We start from the raw sequence: 20,012 nt of genomic DNA, 5'->3' as shown, positions 1-20,012 counted from the left end.
TGCAACCAGCTGAGTTCAGGAATACAGATAAGAACCTTGATTTATGGGAACATAGAAAACGACTCAACAGATATAAGTTTGGGTAAACTCCAGGAGTTGGTGATGGACAGGGAGGCCTGGCATGCTGCAATCCATGGGGTCGCAAAGAGTCGGACACAACTGAGCCACTGAACTGAACTGAACTGAGAAAATGAGAGCAAGACTCAGAGGGATGAAAGCAAAACAAGCCTAGGAAAGTTTCCGGAAGAAGGTTAAGCCAGAGATGAGCCTTCAAGTGCTATGCAAGAGTGCAAGGAAGGCATTCCATGAATTTGTACAGGTGGGGAGGGGCAAGAAATTCAAAGCAGTTCAGTGCTGTTGAAGAGCTGAGTGGGAGAGAAGGAGGGGTAAGAAATGAAGCCAGATAAATACGCAGGGGCTGTCCCCAGGAAGATTTGGTGTGACATTCTTGATCCTGAGGATAACAGGGAGCCCTGTGGGTGATGAGCTAATCACTCTGGTAGCTGATGCAGGAGGGGGCATTTGCAGTCAAGTGGTTCTTGAGTCTCAGCAGACAGGCATTCTTCAGGGTCTGGAGTAGATCATGCATCAGAAATGCTCTTCATCTGACTGACCACAGAATTTATTTGCTCAATTATCTATTTAATTAGCTTAACTAAAAAAAAATACATACTCTTTTGCCATGTCTTTTATTTTGACAGTTCAGATTTTTTACAATTTGACAGTGTGCAGTCTCAGCATGGAGAAATATTTGCCAACAGGAATGACACAAATGGTATTTCTTCCAAAACCATGATATATGGCTCACGGGACATATGTTTCTCTTTCAGCTGCCAGTGAGATGCTGAAATTAAATGTCTCAGGTATTTCAGACTCTGCTTAAGCAATCTTGTAAAACTGTGGTTGGTGGACAGTTAAGATGGGGACCCTGGAAATCAGAACCGAAGAAAATCTTAGCTTGAAATATCTGCTCTGAGTTAATATCATTATCTTTCAATGATAACGATCATGCTGATAGTTTTGGGGTCACATGTTTTTCCTCGCATTTGCCCAAGTGCTTATGTAAACGTGTGTGCCTACATGCTCAGTTGTGTCCAGCTCTTTGCGATCCCACGGACTGCAGTCCAATAGGCTTCTCTGTCCATGGGACTTTCCCAGGCAAGAATTCTAGACTGGGTTGCCATTTCCTGCTCCAGGGGATCTTGCCAACCCAGGGGTAGAACTTGCATCTCCTGCAGGGGCAGGGTGATTCTTGCTGAGCCACTGGGAAGCCTTGCTTATCTTAGTAGGTATGTGATAAATAGAGCTTTGTGGTCAGATACATTTGGAATAAATAAGCTTCCTAACTGCAGGAACTGAAAGCCTTTAATACATTAATTTGAATGATTTCTTTGGAAAGAGTTTGGTACAGAACTTCCCAAGCCACTGGAAAACAATGCAGCCTCCCACAGAGCACACTTTGGAAAATTACTCTTTTTTTATCCAGAGTCGTGTTGCAAGTGGCACTTCTTTTTTATTCAAATGAGGAACTATGAGATCACTGCCAACTAAATCCATTTTATACGTCCCGAACACAATAGCACAACGGGAACAGATTCAGCTATTATAGCAAATATCTGAGTATATCACACAGTATAATAGCATATATGTGTATGTGCCTGCATGCGTGTACAAAGAGTCATAATGTAAAAATGCTTCTTCTGTGGGTTGCAGTCACTGGGTTCACGGAATTAGCTGAGATCTCTTGACTCGTGAGGCAGGAAAACTCTCTGGTTGCTATCTTTTCTCTGTTGGTTTGTTGGGTGGTTCATTTTTCTTTCCTGTGCAGCTTCCTGTTGGAACTCCTTAAAAATGAATGTCCAGACTGTTCACACTCCAGGTAGGTTTATGCCAAGGCAGCACCTGTACTTGTGAAGGATGCTATCTTTGAGCAGCCCCCTACCTCTTCCCCACACTCTGCTTGATGCTGAACTTATGGAAATTACCTGACCCTTCCAAACTCAATTTTCTCACCTTCAAAATGGGTTAGAATGTATGCTTTTTGGGTTACTGTGCAGCTTTAAAAAAGATAATGTAGATGAAGACCTTTTTTGCCCCCTTACTTATACCTATCTCCTTCCAAAATAATTTGATTCGATTGGCTGACTTTGATTTTTATTCCCTAAATCAGAACTTTCTTAAATAATATATTACCATCATACTTTACAGTTACTTAATTTGAATAAATCTATCACTATTTTTAAAGCCAGATGCTTCTTCCTCCATTTTTGCTACAGTACTGCCATTCTCACGGTGATGAAACTTTGAAGAGTTTCCTTCAAGTCCTCTTTGAAGATTTATTAACTCCAAATCTCCTGCATCGTTTCTGGATATCTTCCCAGATTTCCTCTCCTTATACCCCAGTTTGGAATGATAATGTCATAAACCTAGATCACTGTGGCAATCTCTTAATAGATTCTTGTCATAAACCTAGATCACTGTGGCAATCTCTTAATAGATTCTCCCAAGTTTCTTTCCTTTCTGTACTCCATGCCTCAAACTTTCATCTTTCCTAAGAAACGCTTGGATCTTAGAATGACCCTCTAAGTTGCGTGGAGCTACTGAATTTTAGGCAGATTAAAAGCAACTTGCAAATTATTTGTATTTTACCACTGACAGATGATTTTAACATACAATATAAGCCTTAACAATAATCCCCATTCCACAGATGAAGAAGCCGAGGCTCAGAGAAATAACCTGTACATCTTTCCATGCATACAGGTATTTGACTGAAGATTTGGACATGACTCTCTCCTCACTCAATATTCTGAAGTTCCATAATTAGACCTTCGGTGGCTCTCGAAAATTTTCCCAGCACAAACTCCTGTGTTATTGGAATACTCTAGTACTGCAGGCAACTGCTTTACCCCTCACCAGTATGCCTTTATGTTTTTCTACTTATAGTCCATTAATTCTCCCCAAGAGCCTAGAACGGCTTATCAGCTCAACTGCCCTGACCCCACCTCCAGTTCCCCATTTCACTGACATTTTCCCAACCCACTGCCCTTCAAGATTCAGTTTACTTTCGAATATATCCTCTAGCTATAAACTCTTCTTAAATTTTAATAGTTTTTATTTATTTATAGAATGATTGTTTCCAAAACAAACCAGTGCTCTTTGAAGGAAAGCAGAATCAACAACATAAGAGTCATACACCAAACACTATTAACCACAACCAGGAAAAGGGAAGGATTATTTTAGGGATTTTAAAGTCTAGCAGAAGAGGGTAAATTAATTTGTGTTGTATATACACGGCAATTCAGGCTGTGTTCTTATGACTTCCAGGGAATTCTCATGATTTACAGTTTACAAAACATTTTCAGAAATGTCTGTTTCCCTTAGAAACTGGGAGTTGGGCCAGGGAGATACCATCTATCATAAAGGAAAGCACCATGGCTAAAAGTTAAGCAGCTGGCTTATACCCCAGGCCCAGGAAGCAGAGTCAGGACTTAAACAGGCAGACATGTCTATTGCGTATTTTCAAATTTTTACCACGTGCAAAACACAGCCTTAGGCTAGGGAAGCTAGGAGACGAAAAAGGATATGCTGTGGTTTCTATCCTTTAAAAAAGGTCTTTTTTTTTTTAAAGTTCAGTTTTACTGGGGTATAACCAACAAATAAAATTCTAAAGCACTTAAAGTATACGTCGTGGTGATCTGATACACTCTAACACTGTGAAAGGATTCTCCAACCCCTCTATAAGCAAACCTATTTACAGTTTCTGCCCTTGAGAAGCTTACAATTTAGGAGGGGATAGATTCATTTATTCATTTAGGAGTTAAGCCCTTAACTGTGATATCTCAGGGGACTAGATAGATAAACAGACAAACGTCCTGCCCCAGAATGACATACTTATGCAAATATTACAGATGCTGTACAGAATTAGGTACATTACATGGCACAATAAAGCACAAAATTGAGACTTGTCAATTCTATCCCAATAGGAATGAGTACAAAAGGGTTTATAGAGAAAATGACTTCGAGTGGAGATTTTAAAGAGGAATGGGCATTCTCCAGGCAACAAGATGCAGAATGGAATTTGTGGCTGAAGGAATAACTGTAGAGAAAGGCAGAAGAGCTCTGAGGAAATGCTTACCAGGTAGAGATGGGATGGTAACTGGCCAGTCAGCTCAGCTGGTTAGCTACTGCTGCTCAGCCGCTTCAGTTGTGTCCAACTATGTGCCACCCTATGGACTGTAGCCCGCCAGACTCCTTTGTCCACGGGATTCTCCAGGCCAGAATACTGGAGTGGGTTGTCATGCTCTCCTCCAGGGGATCTCCTGACCCAGGGATCAAACTCAGGTCTCCTGCATTGCAGGAAGATTCTTTACCATCTGAGCCACCAGGGAAGCCCCATTGGTTAGAGTGTGGTGCTAACATCACCAAGGTCACTGGTTTAATCCTCATAGGCCAAGCTGTCTAGCTTTTAAACTAAGTTAAATTTATCCTGCCTGATGGAAGTATTTTTGAACACTGACAATACTGTATATGCATTTTTTATACAAAGCAGAGAAAATAAGTACTATAATTAGGGCTTCCTGGGTAGCTCAAATAGTAAAGAATCTGCCTGCAATGCAGGAGACCTGGGTTACATCCCTGGGTCAGGACGATCCCTTGGAGGAGGGCATGGCAACCCACTCCAGTATCCTTGCCTGGAGAAAACATGGACAGAGAAGCCTGGTGGGCCCCAGTCCATGGGGTCCCAAAGAGTTGGACACGCCTGAGTGACTAACACTTTCATTTTCACATAATTAGAGGTACAAATAGTGTGTAAAGGAGAATGATGAAATTCCTTTGAAATAAGAGTCTTCCTTCTATAAGAGTTTTTTAAATTTTAGACTACCTTTTAATAGATAGTAGGTATTTTCCCTTCCATGCATTGGAGAAGGAAATGGCAACCCACTCCAGTGTTCTTGCCTGGAGAATCCCAGGAACGGGGGAGGCTGGTGGGCTGCCGTCTATGGGGTCGCACAGAGTCGGACACGACTGAAGAGACTTAGCATAGCATAAGGTCTCCTACTTGTCAACTACGTATCCACACCACTGCCACTCATTACTAGTCCCAGTAACTACTATTTTTAATTCCACATGAATCCTTTCACAGTTTATTATGCCTTTTCTTTTTTTTCTGTAGTTATAGGATATTACATTATATAACTGTTCCATAATTTATTTAACCAGCTCCCTTACAGTGGACATTTAATTTGTTTTTTATTTTCTGCCAGTCCCAACAACGCTACATGAAGTCCCCGGCCAAGCGTGCATGCACTTAGAATTGTGAGGCCCAACCGCTCTCATTAAGGGGTTCTTACTCTTTCAATGTTTTTATTCTTTAGAGTGGGAGCCCTTTTCGGGCAGGGTATTCTTTTTCATCTTTCCTTCCCTGGCCCTAACTAGAACGTGCTGAGTACACGCATTAATTCCCACATGAAGGCACAGTTGGAAAGGAATGGAGGTCATGTCCCTTGAAAAGGAAGCATTAATGATTGTTCATAAGCTGTAATCAGCTCCTCTCATCCGCTTCCCAGAAACGACAGCAGAGACGACAAGGGAAAGGCTGGGTCCAGACCTCTCACCATACCCGAGAGCCGGGGTCACGTTCAGCACGTGTTTCAGAGAAAGCTTGCTGTTTGTTGTTCAGCTGCAGCCCCGGGGACTGCAGCCCACCACGCTCCTCCGTCCATGGAATTCCCCAGGCAGGAATACTGCAGTCTGCGGCCATTGCCTTCTCCAGGGGATCTTCACCATCCAGGGATCCAACCGTGTCTCCAGCATTGCAGGTGGATTCTTTACCTCTGAGCCACCAGGGAAGGCTATTTCTTACTAAATTTTTGAGCTCTGAACTGTTCATCTTACCACTTTGTCTTTTTTTGAACATGAAAGAATACTTACAACGGTCTGGTTTGTAATTTAAAAATCTAATGAAAATAGCAGTGTTGCCATGAAAAGACATGAAGGAGCCTCAAATGTGTGTTATTAAGTGAAAGAAACCCGTCTGGAAAGGTTACATACTTAATGATCCCAACTGTGTGACATTCTGGAGAAGGCCAAACTAGGGAAACAGCACAATGACCAGTGGTTCCCGCAGGGGGTCACGGATATGGAGAATACTCAGAGCACAGAATAATTTCAGGGCAGTGAAAATACTCTGTATAATGTAACAGTGGTGGATACGTGTTGTACATTTGTCCGTTCCCACAGAATATGAAAGAGGAGAGTGAAAAATCTGGCTTACAACTCAATAGTCAAAAAACTAAGATCATGGTGTCTGTTCCATCACTTCATGGCAAATAGATGGGGAAACAATGGAAACAGTGACAGACTTTATTTTCTTGGGCTCCAAAATCACTGCAGATGGTGACTGTAGCCCTGAAATTAGAAGACACTTGCTCCTTGGGAGAAAAGCTATGATTAACCTAAACAGTATATAAAAAGCAGAGACATTACTTTCTCAACAAAAGTCCATATAATCAAAGCTATGGTTTTACCGATAGTCATGTATGGATGTGAGAATTGGACCATAAAGAAGGCTGAGCACTGAAGAATTGATGCTTCTGAACTGTGGTGTTGGAGAAGACTCTTGAGAGTCCCTGGGACTATAAGGAGATCAAACCAGTCAATCCTAAAGAAAATCAGTCCTGAATATTCATTGGAAGGACTGATGCTGAAGCTGAAGCTCCAATATTTTGGCCACCTGATTTGCAGCGCTGACTCATTAGAAAAGACCCTGATGCTTGGAAAGATTGAAGGCAGGAGGAGAAGGGGACGACAGAGGGCAAGATGGTTGGATGGCATCACCGACTCAATGGACATGAATTTGAGTAAGCTCTGGGAGGTGGTGAAGGACAGGGAGGCCTGGCGTGCTGCAGTCCAAGGGGTCGAAAAGAGTTGGACGTGACTGAGTGAATGAACAACAATATAGAATGTATAAGTCCAATGTAAACTCTGGACTCGATTATGATGTATCGAGCATAGGTTCACAGATTACAAAATTGCACCTTTCTAGTGGAGGACACTGATAACGGGGAGGCTATGCATGTGTGGAAGCAGGGGTTATATAAAAAATCTCTGTACTTTCTCCTAAATTTTGCTGTGAACCTATAGTTGCTCTAAAAAAAAAAAAATTAATTAAAAATTAGCAGTGTTAATTCTTCTGAAGACGATTTTATGGCCGTTTCACACTATTATTTTGGTTCAAGTTATTGTAAATAACTTTTTTAAAAAGTCACTTTTTAGGAATTTTCTGTGTGCAGTACCAGTGATACAGGCTATGTGAACTGGCTTCCTCTCCTATTCCCGGGAAGGACTGAGTCATGGAGCGGCCTAAAACAGAGGGTCCTAGTGACTGGTTCAGCTGACTGTTAGTCAGGGTGAGATCTTGGAGCAGGTGAGTATTTCTGACCACACTCACTTGCACAATCATAAATGCCAGGATTTTTCAAAGCTTTTGTGGACAATCTTCATATTTGTCTCTTCCAAAATGACCTGAAACCTCCTGTGTTCCTGGTAAGTGGTTCCAAAACAATTCATTGGTGTCAGGATACTTTTCTTTTAAAGACTAGAGAAATTTAAAAGACTAAAGGTGAATTTAATCTTTGCCAAATTAGCTTTCCTTTACCGAAAGTGCCTGCTTCCACACGGTACTATCCCGACACTGCTTTCCCTGCCCTTCTTGACCCGTCATGTGTATGGTGTATATTATGCTCAAAAGTAACAGAAATCTAAAGTCCTTAACTTCTGTCCCGAGAGTGTCCATGATTTCTCTCCGCGTGTTTTAAACCAGCTGGGAAAGTGGCTGGGTTTCTCTCAGTAAACTCACAGATGCAACAGCTGAGCTGCTTTTCACAAGTGCCTTATTTCCCAACATCCTATAAGTGAGAGAGTCATTTCCTAGGCAGGTTGATAAGGAGTCTAGGGGTCCCCAAGGAGAGAGGGGTCTGGAATTCTCAAGGAGGAAGAAAGGACAAACTTTTTTTCCTTCTCTACATTCCTTAGGATTATGTAACAATAATGTATCCTGCCTAAGGACAGTCTTTGGATTAAACCTTCTGTTATCTTAAAATGTAAATTATGGGAGTAGGTCTGATGAGGTCTTTACAACCTCCAGACATTCTTTGGATTCATTGGAAAGTATGTAACTTCATTGTTAACACTAGCAAGCGGGTATTCTTTCTGCCCCCTTCTGATGCCTATGTCAGAAGCTTTCTCTATCTCCTTTATACTTTAATAAAACTTTATTACACAAAAACTCTGAGCGATCAAGCCTCGTCTCTGGCCCCAGATTGAATTCTTCTCCTCCGGGGGCCAAGAAGCCCGGTGTCTTCGCATGAATCAACAACAACCTTTCATAAGGTAAACAGGCAAGGCAGACCTTATTATTTTCTATATCAAAACGGAGCTGAGAGCAGCATCAACCTACTCATGGATCTTCCATTCATGCTCAGGAGGCAGACATTTTAGTGGAAAAAGTATAATAGCTGCAGACGTCCGCATACCTCACCCTTGGTGAGCTGGTTAGATTGGTCATAGCCACGCCAAGCCTCAGAGTCCTCAACTGAAGACATGAAACCTTTATTTAGATTGATTTTCTCAGCAGTCGTTATAACCTGCAGTTTGAGGGCATATTTGATATTCACAAGAGTCTCCAAAAAGATTGGAAACAGATTCAAACACAGTTGTGAAATGAATGGCTGAAAAAGAAATATAACTGGGAGAAAGGAAAGGTAGAAACCATGAGATATCATGAAAATAACGAACGGTGTACGTGGGAAGGTTTCTTATTCGGGGCTCAGGATGACTTCAGCTGGTCCATGACTCCTTGATATTACATGGAAAATTCCATATGTGTGCACCTGTGTGTATTTTTCTAAGAAATTCACTCTTCAGGGCTTCAAGAGTCTGAAACCTTTCCTTCTCCCCCAAATTGAAGCTGAGGGTGATTTCTCTCTGAATTCTTTAGTGAGCAGGCTTAAACCTTGCTTTGTATCATGAAGACATTTATGTATGGTTTGTGTTTAAATTTGCATTCCTCAACTCATTTAAAAGCCTGCTGCAAACTACTGAATTCATTCAAATGGTTTCTCTCGGAAGCATTCATTCTGCCTTGTGCTCATTAATTTTTTCTACCTCAATTTATGCTTATTTCCTATATGTGATTAACATTCTCCAGGCACCAAACTCCAAACTAGATATGCTGAAATGATTTAGGATTTGGAATTAAATTGCAATTATTTGTAGCCAACAGAATTAGTTATCATCTACAAGATTTGTCTAGCCATTTCCATCTCTAATGAAAAGAGAGGAGCTCCCTTAACTTAGGCAGTTCTGCCTTAATCCTGTTTGGCTTTACCCTCAGCCCTACCTGAGAAGCGTACAAAGTCACCTTGTTTTTTTGTCTTGTTTTCACTTTCTAATACTCTTCCTGGCAATTTATTACTTTCTTGTTTTTTCTAGAATGATCTGGACATTTTAAAGCACCCTATTATTAACATGATAATGATTTTATAAACATGTTTCAAAGTTATAAATGTAGCCGTATTTAATAATAAAGTGAAAGTGAAGTCGCTCAGTCGCGTCCGACTCTTTGCAACCCCATCCATGGACTATTGCCCATCAGGCTCCTCCATCCATGGAATTTTCCAGGCAAGAGCACTGGAGTGGGTTGCCATTTCCTTCTCCAGGGGATCTTCCTGACCCAGGGATTGAACCCGGGTCTCCAACATTGCAGGCAGACGCTCTACTGTCAGAGCCACCAGGGAAGCCCCTTTAATAATAAAAATACTATATTATAGATGTGAGATCTTTGGTAAGGCTTTGAAAACATTATAGCTTAATTTCCAGAGAGGAAGGGGAAGTTGGGAGGTACTGGTCAAAGGGTATGCAGTGTTGGTTACACAAGACAAATAAGTCCTAGAGATCTGCTGTAGAGCACAGAGCCATAGTCCTCACACACATGCACACACAACAACAGAGGGCAGGAGAAGACTTTTAGAGGTGCCAGATGGGCTTATGGCACAGACTGTGGTGATTTCCCAGGTGTACACTTATCCCTAAACTCATCCAGTTGTATACATTAAATATGTACAGCTTTTGTATGTCAATCATATCTCAGTAAAATGGTTAAAAAAAAAAAAGAAAAGATAATTGGCTTTGTAGAGTCCTAAAGGAAATCAACCTTGAATGCTCACTGGAAGGACTGATGCTGAAGCTGAAGCTCCGATACTTTGACCACCTCATGCGAAGAGCTGATTAATTGGAAGAAAAAGACCCTGATGCTGGGAAAGATTGAAGGCAGGAGAAGGGGATGACAGATGGCTGGATGGCATCACTGACTCAATGGACATGAGTTCGAGCGAACTCTGGGAAGTGGTGAAGAACAGGGAAGCCTGGAGTGCTGCAGTCCATGGGGTCGCAAAGAGTCGGACACATCTTAGCGACTAGAGAACAAGAGTGCTTCATAGCTCTTCACACATTCTCCTGTGCGTTGCCTTATTTATTTCTCCAAACCACTCAGCAGAGCAGGCAGCATTACCACCCAGTTTTACAAAGAAGGAATCAGGCTCGGAGGTTTTGAGCCTCAGGTCTGACCCTCTGTAGAGGTCAAAGTCAGGGCTTTTGAATCCAGGGTGGCCTCACCACAGGCCTGTCTCTTGATTTTTTTTCTTAAGCTCCAGTGAAGACAAATCTCAAATACACATGCCCTCATATTAATAGACACAGAGAAAGCGGATAGAATAAAATTCTCTATACCAAGGTTTGGGGGTGGGGGAAGGAGGGGGGAATTAAGGCTGTAGATCCCTGGACAGTTTGGTGACACCCTTCTGCAAATATTTATAAATACGTAGAATGAAAATATATAGAATTACCAAGAAAACAAAATATATCAAAATATAGTTACGAAGATATTGTAAAATGTGACAAGGTGCTTCTTTATTAAGACAGTAAATATCAAGGTTGAGTCCAGTATCTAGCATTCTTTGAAACAGTGAAAGCATAAAAGGTATTTCAAGGCATCTGCAAGAACAGTAAGAGGATATGAAAACACTGGATTACTATTCAAAGTGCTAACCAGCTGTGATTTGTTGCCTGTCTTCATAATGAAAGGAAACGCTAAATTTCACTTAGAGACTATCGAAAATATAGATGCAATTTATTCCTCCCTAGTCAAAATTCAGGAGCCCTGATGTCTGCATCTTGGGCTGAAGACACCGCCCTGGACTCTAGGCCAGGGGGACGCAGCCCCTGGCCGCGCTTCCTTCCAGCGGGCGGCGTCAGCCCCTTTTTTCCCCCACTCCAGTATTCTTGCCTGGAGAATCCCATGGACAGAGGAGCCTGGCGGGCTATAGTCTATGGGGTCGCAGAGAGTCGGACACGACTGAAGCGACTTACACAAGAGCGGCGCTTACCTTCCAGGTTCTCACACTGGACCAGGTTGACGTAGTCCCGCCGGGTCAGGAGGCCAGCCTTGCAGCCGCGCACCAGGCCCTCCAGGTAGCCGTGGTCGGCGTTGAAGTTCAGCTCTGCGCTCTCGAGCATCGCGGGAAAGACCGCCCGAGGCTGCAGGGGCGCTCGGGTCCGCAGGGGCGCTCGGGTCCCCAGGGGCGCGCGGGTCCGGAAGGGCGCGCAGGTCTGCAGGGGCGCTCCAGTCTGGAGGGGCGCGCGGGTCTGCAGGGGCACGCGGTTCTCCCGAGTGGTCAGGCGGCGATCTCTCAGCTGATAGTCACGCTGCGGTGACCGGTTTCCTCCGCTTTCAAAGGCTTTCCATACAGCCGGCCCAGCCCTGTTTTTCCATCCACAATGGATCAGCCAGATAACCCGAGGGGGACCCGGGAGCAAAGCCCTGCAGGGGGAGCGGGGTCGTGGGAGGGACGGAGGGTCAGAGGCCGGGTCCCCGCCCCGCTCTGCTATTGCAGCCTTGCTACACCTGAATGTTGTGCAAACAGTGCTTCCCCATCCGAGCTTCTGTGCTTTCAGTTGTAAATTACATTCCTCTTAAACGTATTGAGGGCTACTAAGAAGAGAGGGGTTTAACACACACACACCCCACACACCTTATGTGAATAGATCCAATGTGAGCAGGCGGTTTGGAGAACCCTGAGAAGCTCATTTGGCAGCACGGTGTTTGTAAAACAAAACTCTAGTAATGCCTTGGGCTTAGCCGCTCAAGTCGTGTCCGACTCTGCGACCCATGGACTGTAGCCCGCCAGGCTCCTCTGTCCTTGGGATTCTCCAGGCAAGAACATTGGAGAGGGTTGCCATGCCCTCCTCCAGAGGCTCTTCCCGACCCAGGATTCGAACCCAGGTGTCCCGCATTGCGGGCTGATTCTTTATCGTCTGAGCCCTCCGCAGGGAAGCCCCAGTAATGGCTTAGCCTACTCCAAGTCTCCTAGCTGCTTCCCTCTCGTCCAGGTCCTGGGGCAGAGACCAGAAGGCAGTCCAGGGAGCAGGCACACAGCGCTGTGATTCTATAATAATAAGCCACTGTCTTTGCAAACTCTGAGTCTTCAGGAGGTGCTCTTCATTCTTTTTCCCTTTTAGATCTCAGGATTTACTCAGAGGAGTATCTGGACTGACTCTATTCCTGAGGTCAGGCCTGTCCTGCTCTTTACTGTAGCCCCTCCAGGCTCCTCTGTCCAGGGAATTTTCCAGGCAAGAATGCTGGGCTGGGTTGCCATTTCCCACTCCAGGGGATGTGGCCCTACTCCTGGGGCTTCCCTGGCACCTCAGTCAGTAAAGAATCCGCCTGCAATGCAGGACACCCAGGTTCAATCCCTGGGTGTGGAAGCTCCCCTGGAGAAGGGAATGGCTACCCACTCCAGGATTCTTGCCTGGAGAAGCCCATGGACAGAGGAGCCTGGGGGGCTACAGTCCATGGGGTCACAAGAATTGGACCTGACTTAGCAACTTCACCACCACCGCCTCTCCAGGGGATGTTACCCACCCAGGGCTCCAACCCAGTATCTCACATCTCCCGCATTGGCAGGCGGATTCCTTACCACTGCGCTGCCTGGGAAGCCATAGTGTTGGTGTGGTGGTGCTGGTTTAGTGGCTAAGTTCTCTTGGACTCTTTGTGACCCCAGGGATCAAACACACAGAAGCCATAGTATTATTACCAAATCACAAATAAGGGACCGACTCTCAGAAGTTGGGAGGCAGCTCAGAATGCACAGCATAATTAAGCCAGGGTGTAACTGTTGTTTCCTGCTCCCAAAAGGAACGCTGGTTCTCCCTTATACCTAGCTCAAACATTGTGCCAAGTATCCTGAACATGATTTTACACATGTTGCATTTCACTGTCATATATATTATGTCAAATTCTTAACTGAAGTTAAAGTGTCAGAAAATCTCCAGTTATTTCTAAGTCTTTCTCAGTATTTCTAAGACCGCATGCCATGGAACAGGGCAGCTGTCTTGGGTTCCCTTCCCCTGATGCCCTCCAGCCTCTTCCCAATCAAAGTCTTTTGTTTTGTCAGTACATGTGTCTCCTTGGACAGTGTATTTCTCAGTGTCACACAAGAGCCCACTCTTGGGCTTTGAGAGGGGTCCCCCTTCCGGTAACAGTTACATTGTGAATTGGAAAAAATTTGAAGAAATAGTCTTTCAGTATTCAAAACCATTGACTATTTCTTTTTTTCAACAGAGAAGCCAGTCACGTTACATATGTCTTCACTGTTTCATTTTTGTCCTGCTCGTTAATGTAAATAAAAATACCAGCCAACCACCCTGAAACTACACTCGTTTGTCAGTTGCAACCAAATGCTGGCAACAGAAACTAGAGCTGAACAAAAACCAATGAAAGCATACTGTGAAAATCAATAGGCTAAATGGAATTTATATGAAAAAACATTATTGCTATTTGTAATTTGGGTGATACACATCCATTATATCATAAAATTTAGGATAAACCTATGTACCTATTTTGGAGAGAGAGCCAGTTTTTAAGCATGTACAGCACAACACAAAATCTTCATAGTTTTGCTGCTAACTAGCCCTTAATGGGAGAAGGCAATGGCACCCCACTCCAGTACTCTTGCCTGGAAAATCCCATGGATGAAGGAGCCCGGTAGGCTGCAGTCCATGGGGTCGCACAGAGTCGGACACAACTGAGCGACTTCACTTTCACTTTTCACTTTCATGCATTGGAGAAGGAAATGGCAACCCACTCCAGTGTTCTTGCCTGGAGAATCCCAGGGACGGGGAAGCCTGGTGGGCTGCTGTCTATGGGGTCACACAGAGTCGGACACGACTGAAGTGACTTAGCAGCAGCCCTTAATGTCTTGCTCCCAAAAGGAATGCTGGTTCGGACACAACTGAGCGACTGAACTGAACTGAACTGAGCCCTTAATGTCAACACGCTCAAAAAAGAATGGATTTTGTGTATGTGAAAACTTGTTTCTCATATTTTATATTCATAAGTAGATGAGTTCCAATGTTTCTTTAAAATTATATACATCTACTTTCTCTACTTTTATGAAATTGGCAGATGAGGTAAGCAAAGTATTTCCCTTTTTCTTGAATGAGCAAACATGTCTTATTCTTGCTAAAGATGCTTGTAAAAAAAATGAGATCAAACTCATAGGATAGGAGAGGAAACCCAGAACAGTGACAATAATCTAAAGCTTCTTCTTAAATGGGTCCTTCTGGCGGAAACATAATAAAAATGTTCACTTCAGTGTTTAAACTACCAATGATGTTTAGGAGAGCGGGCTTTGGCGTGTGACAGAGCCTGAGTTTCAGTGCCTTCTCCAAGTGCCAGTGCTTTCACGTGTAAAATGAGGATAATAGCACCTCGGTTTGTTGTAAATATTAAATGAGATACAATCCTAAATATACTTAGCAAGTGTGGGTATATGTGCTAAGAAGCAACTGCGGCGGCTTCTCCTCTTCCTCTCGTCACTGTAAAACACTGTGATTTCAGTTCACCAACTAGACTGCATTCCTGGAAGCCAGGATCAGTATCTTATTCATCTTTCTGTCTCTCAAGTGCCTAGTCACATGCCTTGAGGAAAGCAGATACTCGATAGCTGTCCACTGGATAAAATTATGCTTAACAGAATCTTTAGCTCCATGTGTCTCTAGGAAACCTTATATTTGGCAATTGTATTTGAAGAATGAAGGTATTTTGTGGTTTTCTAGCATGCTATACATCTGTGTATGTGTGTATGTATGCCTATCTATATAGAGTATATAGGACTGCTTACAACTTTCTGATAATTTTAAGAGCTCCCAAGAGTCATTAGTTTTGCAGCCATTAGAAGGTCAACTTATTCTATAAAGAATGGAGTTATTTTTTAGAGAGATGCAATGTCTATTCTCCAAAGCATAAAATGGTTGTCTTTTTTTTAGATGTAGCAGGATCTCAAGAGGACAGGGAGGAAGCAAAGAAGATCTAGACACCTTCCCACAGGCCTGGATATTGCCATTCAGTTGACCAGAGCAAGCCAGGGCTAAACTCTGAGGTAGCTGTGGACAGCCACACCCGCCCCCAGACAGTCCCTCAGAGTGTCTTCAAAGTGTTGTGTAGGATTCACCCTGGGGTGGGCCCTGGGTGCCATCCTTAATGACAAAGTCAAAGGCCAAGTCAAAGCTATCAGCACTTAAAACAAACAGTCTCCGTTGCAACTGTTCACCTCTGCCTTTGCAGCATTCCTAGATCACACAAACAAATGAACTTGACTGTTTTCCAGTAAAACTTCACCAAACACATGTGGTGAGCCAGATTTGGCCTCTGGATCACTGTTGCTGGGTCTGCTCTATAGCATCACCCATCTCCTCCCTTCCCTGACTGACTGTCAAGGAAACCCAAGATACCCTATGTCTTGTCCATAAATATGTCAGTATCTCTAAAAGACAAAATCCTTTAGTGATAATATTTTTTTTTCTTCTTTTTTTTTTTTTTCTTTTCAACCTTGTCTGAAATTAGCCCACGTGCTGTACAGCACACACCACGAGCACAGTTTCAGTACTACTATTCCTCCTTTTATGACCACCAAGACCAGGGTTTAGATCCGATGGGAAAGGGAACTGGAGGGTTAGTGATAATATAATATTATGTGAATGTTTGTGTTAGTCACTCAGCTGTGTCCAACTTTTTGTGATACCATGAACTGTATGTAGCCCATCAAGCTCCTCTGTCCATGGAATTTTTCAGACAAGAAGACTGGAGTGGGTAACCATTTGCTTCTCCTTGGGATCTTCCCAAACAAGGGATCAAACCTGGGTCTCCAGCATTGTAGTTGGAGTCTTTACCATCTGAGCCACCAGGGAAGTCCACTGATGTATATACTATATTATATCTTAATGACCTGGATAACCACAGTGGTGTGGTTACTCACCTAGAACTTAATATCCTGGAGTGTGAAGTCAAGTGGGGCTTAGGAGGAATTACTATAAAAAAAGCTAGTGGAGGTGATGGAATTTCAGCTGAGCTATTTCAAATCCTAAAAGATGATGCCGTTAAAGTGCTACACTCAATATGCCAGCAAATTTGGAAAACTCAGCAATGGCCACAGGACTGGAAAAGGTCAGTTTTCATTCCAGTCCCAAAGAAAGGCACTTCCAAAGAATGTTTAAACTATTGCATAACAGCACTCATTTCACATGCCAGCAAGGTAATGCTCAAAATCCTTCAAGCTAGACTTCAATAGTATGTGAACCAAGAACTTCCAGATGTACAACTTGGATTTAGAAAAGGCAGAGGAATCAGAGATCAAATGGCCAACATCAGTTGGATCATAAAAAAGCAAAGGAATTCCAGAGAAACATCTACTTCTGCTTCATTGACCATGCTAAGGCCTCTGAATTGTGTGGATTACAACAAACTGTTGAAAATGCTTAAAGAGATGGGAATACCAGACCACCTTACCTGTCTCTTGTATGCAGGTCAAGAAGCAACAGTTAGAACCGGACATGGAACCACGGACTGGTTCAAATTTGGAAAGAAGTACGTCAAGACCGTATATTGTCACCCTGCTTATTTAATTTCTATACAGAGTACATGATGAGAAATGCAAGGCTGGATGAAGCCCAAGCTGAAATCAAGATTGCCAGGAGAAATAGCAATAACCTCAGACACACAGATGATACCACTCTAACTGCAGAAAGTGAAGAGGAACTAAAGAGCCTCTAAATGAAGGTGAAAGAGGAGAGTGAAAAAGCTGGCTTTAAAACTCAACATTCAAAAAGCTAAGATCATGGCATCTGGTCCCATCACTTCATGGCAAATAGATGGGGCAACAATGGAAACAGTGACAAACTTTATTTTCTTGGGCTCCAAAGTCACTGTGGAAGGTGACTGCAGCCATGAAATTAAAAAATGCTTGCTCTTAAAAGAAAAGCTATGACCAACCTAGACGGCATACTAAGAAGCATATACAACTCTCAGCCGACAAAATTTTGTATAATCGAAGCCATGATTTTTCCAGTAGTCATGTATGGATGTGAGAGTTGGACCATAAAGAAGGCTGAGTGCCAAAGAATTGATGTTTTTGAATTGTGTTACTGCAGAACACTCTTGGGAGTCCTTTGGACAGCAAGGAGATTCAACCAGTCAATCCTAAAGGAAATCAGTCCTGAATATTCATTGGAATGATTAATGGTGAAGTTGAAGCTCCAGTTCTTTGGCCACCTGATGTGAAGAACTGACTCATTTGAAAAGACCCTGATGGTGGGAAAGATTGAGGGCAAGAGGAGAAGGGGACAACAGAGGATGAGATGGTTGGGTGGCATCACTGACTCAATGCACCTCAGTTTAAGCAAACTCTGGGAGATGGTAAAGGACAGGGAAGCCTGGAGTGCTGCAGTCCATGGGGTTGCAAAGAGTTGGACATGGCTTAGTGATTGAACAACAAATATTATACATTATAATATAATCATAATTATATTACACTTTAAGTTATTCCTTAGTATTAAATATCCGGTCAATGTCCAAATTTTCTCAAGGTAATGATTTTTTACACTTGGTTTGCTTTAATGAGGAGACATTACAGTTGGATTTTATGTATCTTAATTTCCTTTTAGGTACACCTTCTCTCCATTAGCTTTGCATTTTGTTTAAAAAACCTGGTCACAGAATCTAGAGAGTTTCCCACAGTTAGGAATTTGCTGATTACATCCTGATGTGTCATTGAACTTGTTGCTCTATCTCCTGTTATTCCTATAAATTGGTAGTTAAATCTGGTGGCTTGATCACTTTCATGTTAAAGTTTTTGTAAGAGCACTTCATAGTGGTATTGACTACTTCTATCAGGATGCCTGTAACATTTTTTTTTAAATTTCACCTGCCATTTATGATTACTACTTAGATCCACTGTTTCATTGTCACAAAATGATTATATTTTAGACTATCATTCCTTCTTCATTTATTAGCTGGAGAACTTACATAGAAAGAGACTTTTCAACATCAACTGTTGGTTACCTTACCTTACATTTCATTCAAGAAAGATAGTATAGAGGACTTCACTGGTGGGTCAAGAATCTGCCTTCCAGTGGAAGGGACGTGGGTTCGATCCCTGGTTGGAGAACTCAGCCCCACATGTGCACGAGAGCTAAGCCTGTGTGCTCCAATGAGAGAAACCTGCCTGCTGCAGCTTACCAAGCCCGCACACTCCAGAGCCTGTGCTCGGATAAGCCTGTGAGCCGCAACTAGGGAAAGCCAGTGTGTTACAGCGAAGATCCAGGACCGCCCCCCACCCCCTCACCCCCGCCAAAAAAAAGGCTGGATAAATGCTTAACTCATTCCATTTACCAGTTTTCCAAATAATGTGTTGGTTCCCTAGAATCCTCCAAAAGTGACCAATAAAGGTTTTTCTTTTTATTTAATGTATTTATTTTAATCAGATGCTAATTACTTTACAATATTATAGTGGTTTTTGCCATACATTGACATGAATCCTCCACGGGTGTACATGTGTTCACCATCCTGAACCCCCCTCCCACCTCTCTCCCCATCCCATCCTCTGGGTCATCCCAGTACACCAGCCTGAAGCACCCTGTCTCATGCCTCGAACCTGGACTGGTCATCTATTTCATATATTGTAATATACATGTTTAAATGCTATTCTCTCAAATTATCCCACTCTCTCCCTCTCCCACAGAGTCCAAAAGTCTGTTCTTTACATCTGTTTCTCTTTTGCTGTCTCGCATACAGGGTTATCATTACCATCTTTCTAAATTCCATATATATGTGTTAGTATACTGTATTGGTGTTTTTCTTTCTGGCTTACTTCACTCTGTATAATAGGCTCCAGTTTCATCCACCTCATTAGAACTGATTCAAATGTATTCTTTTTAATGGCTGAGTAATACTCCATTGTGTATATGTACCACAGCTTTCTTATCCATTCATCTGCTGATGGACATCTAGGTTGCTTCCATGTCCTGGCTATTATAAACAGTGCTGTGATGAACATTGGGGTACATGTGTCTCTTTCAATTCTGGTTTCCTTGGTGTGTGTGCCCAGCAGTGGGGTTGCTGGGTCATAAGGCAGTTCTATTTCCAGTTTTTTAAGGAATCTCCACACTGTTCTCCATAGTGGCTGTACTAGTTTGCATTCCCACCAACAGTGTAAGAGGGTTCCCTTTTCTCCACACCCTCTCCAGCATTTATTGCTTGTAGACTTTTGAATAGCAGCCATTCTGACTGGCGTGAAATGATACCTCATTGTGGTTTTGATTTGCATTTCTCTGATAATGAGTGATGTTGAGCATCTTTTCATGTGTTTTGTTAGCCATCTGTATGTCTTCTTTGGAGAAATGTCTGTTTAGTTCTTTGGCCCATTTTCTAATTGGGTCATTTATTTTTCTGGAATTGAGCTTCATGAGCTATTTGTATGTTTTTGAGATTAATTCTTTGTCAGTTGCTTCATTTGCTATTATTTTCTCCCATTCTGAAGGCTGTCTCTTCACCTTGCTTATAGTTTCCTTTGTTGTGCAAAAGCTTTTAAGTTTAATCAGGTCCCATTTGTTTATTTTTG

General features: G+C 42.8%; 1 protein-coding gene and 1 non-coding gene across 3 annotated transcripts in view; both read right to left on the bottom strand.

Annotated features, from left to right (window-relative positions):
* ATP6V0D2 (ATPase H+ transporting V0 subunit d2) overlaps positions 1–11,965 on the bottom strand; it is a 56,336-nt gene extending 44,371 nt beyond the window's left edge. Inside the window, exon 1 of one of the 2 annotated variants that reach the window (XM_086335239.1) lies at positions 11,445–11,965. In XM_086335239.1, coding sequence (XP_086191365.1) covers positions 11,445–11,574 — 130 coding nt within the window. In that variant the 5' untranslated portion in view covers positions 11,575–11,965. The remainder of the gene's footprint in view (positions 1–11,444) is intronic. The other variant, XM_086335238.1, reaches the window with a different exon arrangement.
* Positions 11,966–15,945: 3,980 nt separating this feature from the next.
* On the bottom strand, positions 15,946–16,071 carry LOC147358987 (small nucleolar RNA SNORA61). Its single transcript, XR_015141366.1, has one exon. It is a non-coding gene; the product is annotated as a small nucleolar RNA SNORA61 (small nucleolar RNA).
* Positions 16,072–20,012: the final 3,941 nt, after the last annotated feature.

Source organism: Bos grunniens, chromosome 14, assembly GCF_055505025.1.
Source record: "Bos grunniens cultivar Pamir isolate PY7600 chromosome 14, Bosgru_T2T1.0, whole genome shotgun sequence".
In the NCBI taxonomy this organism is placed as follows: Eukaryota; Metazoa; Chordata; class Mammalia; order Artiodactyla; family Bovidae; genus Bos; species Bos grunniens.
The sequence above is the reverse complement of the archived record's forward strand: the minus strand, read 5'-3'. Positions and strand labels throughout refer to the sequence as shown.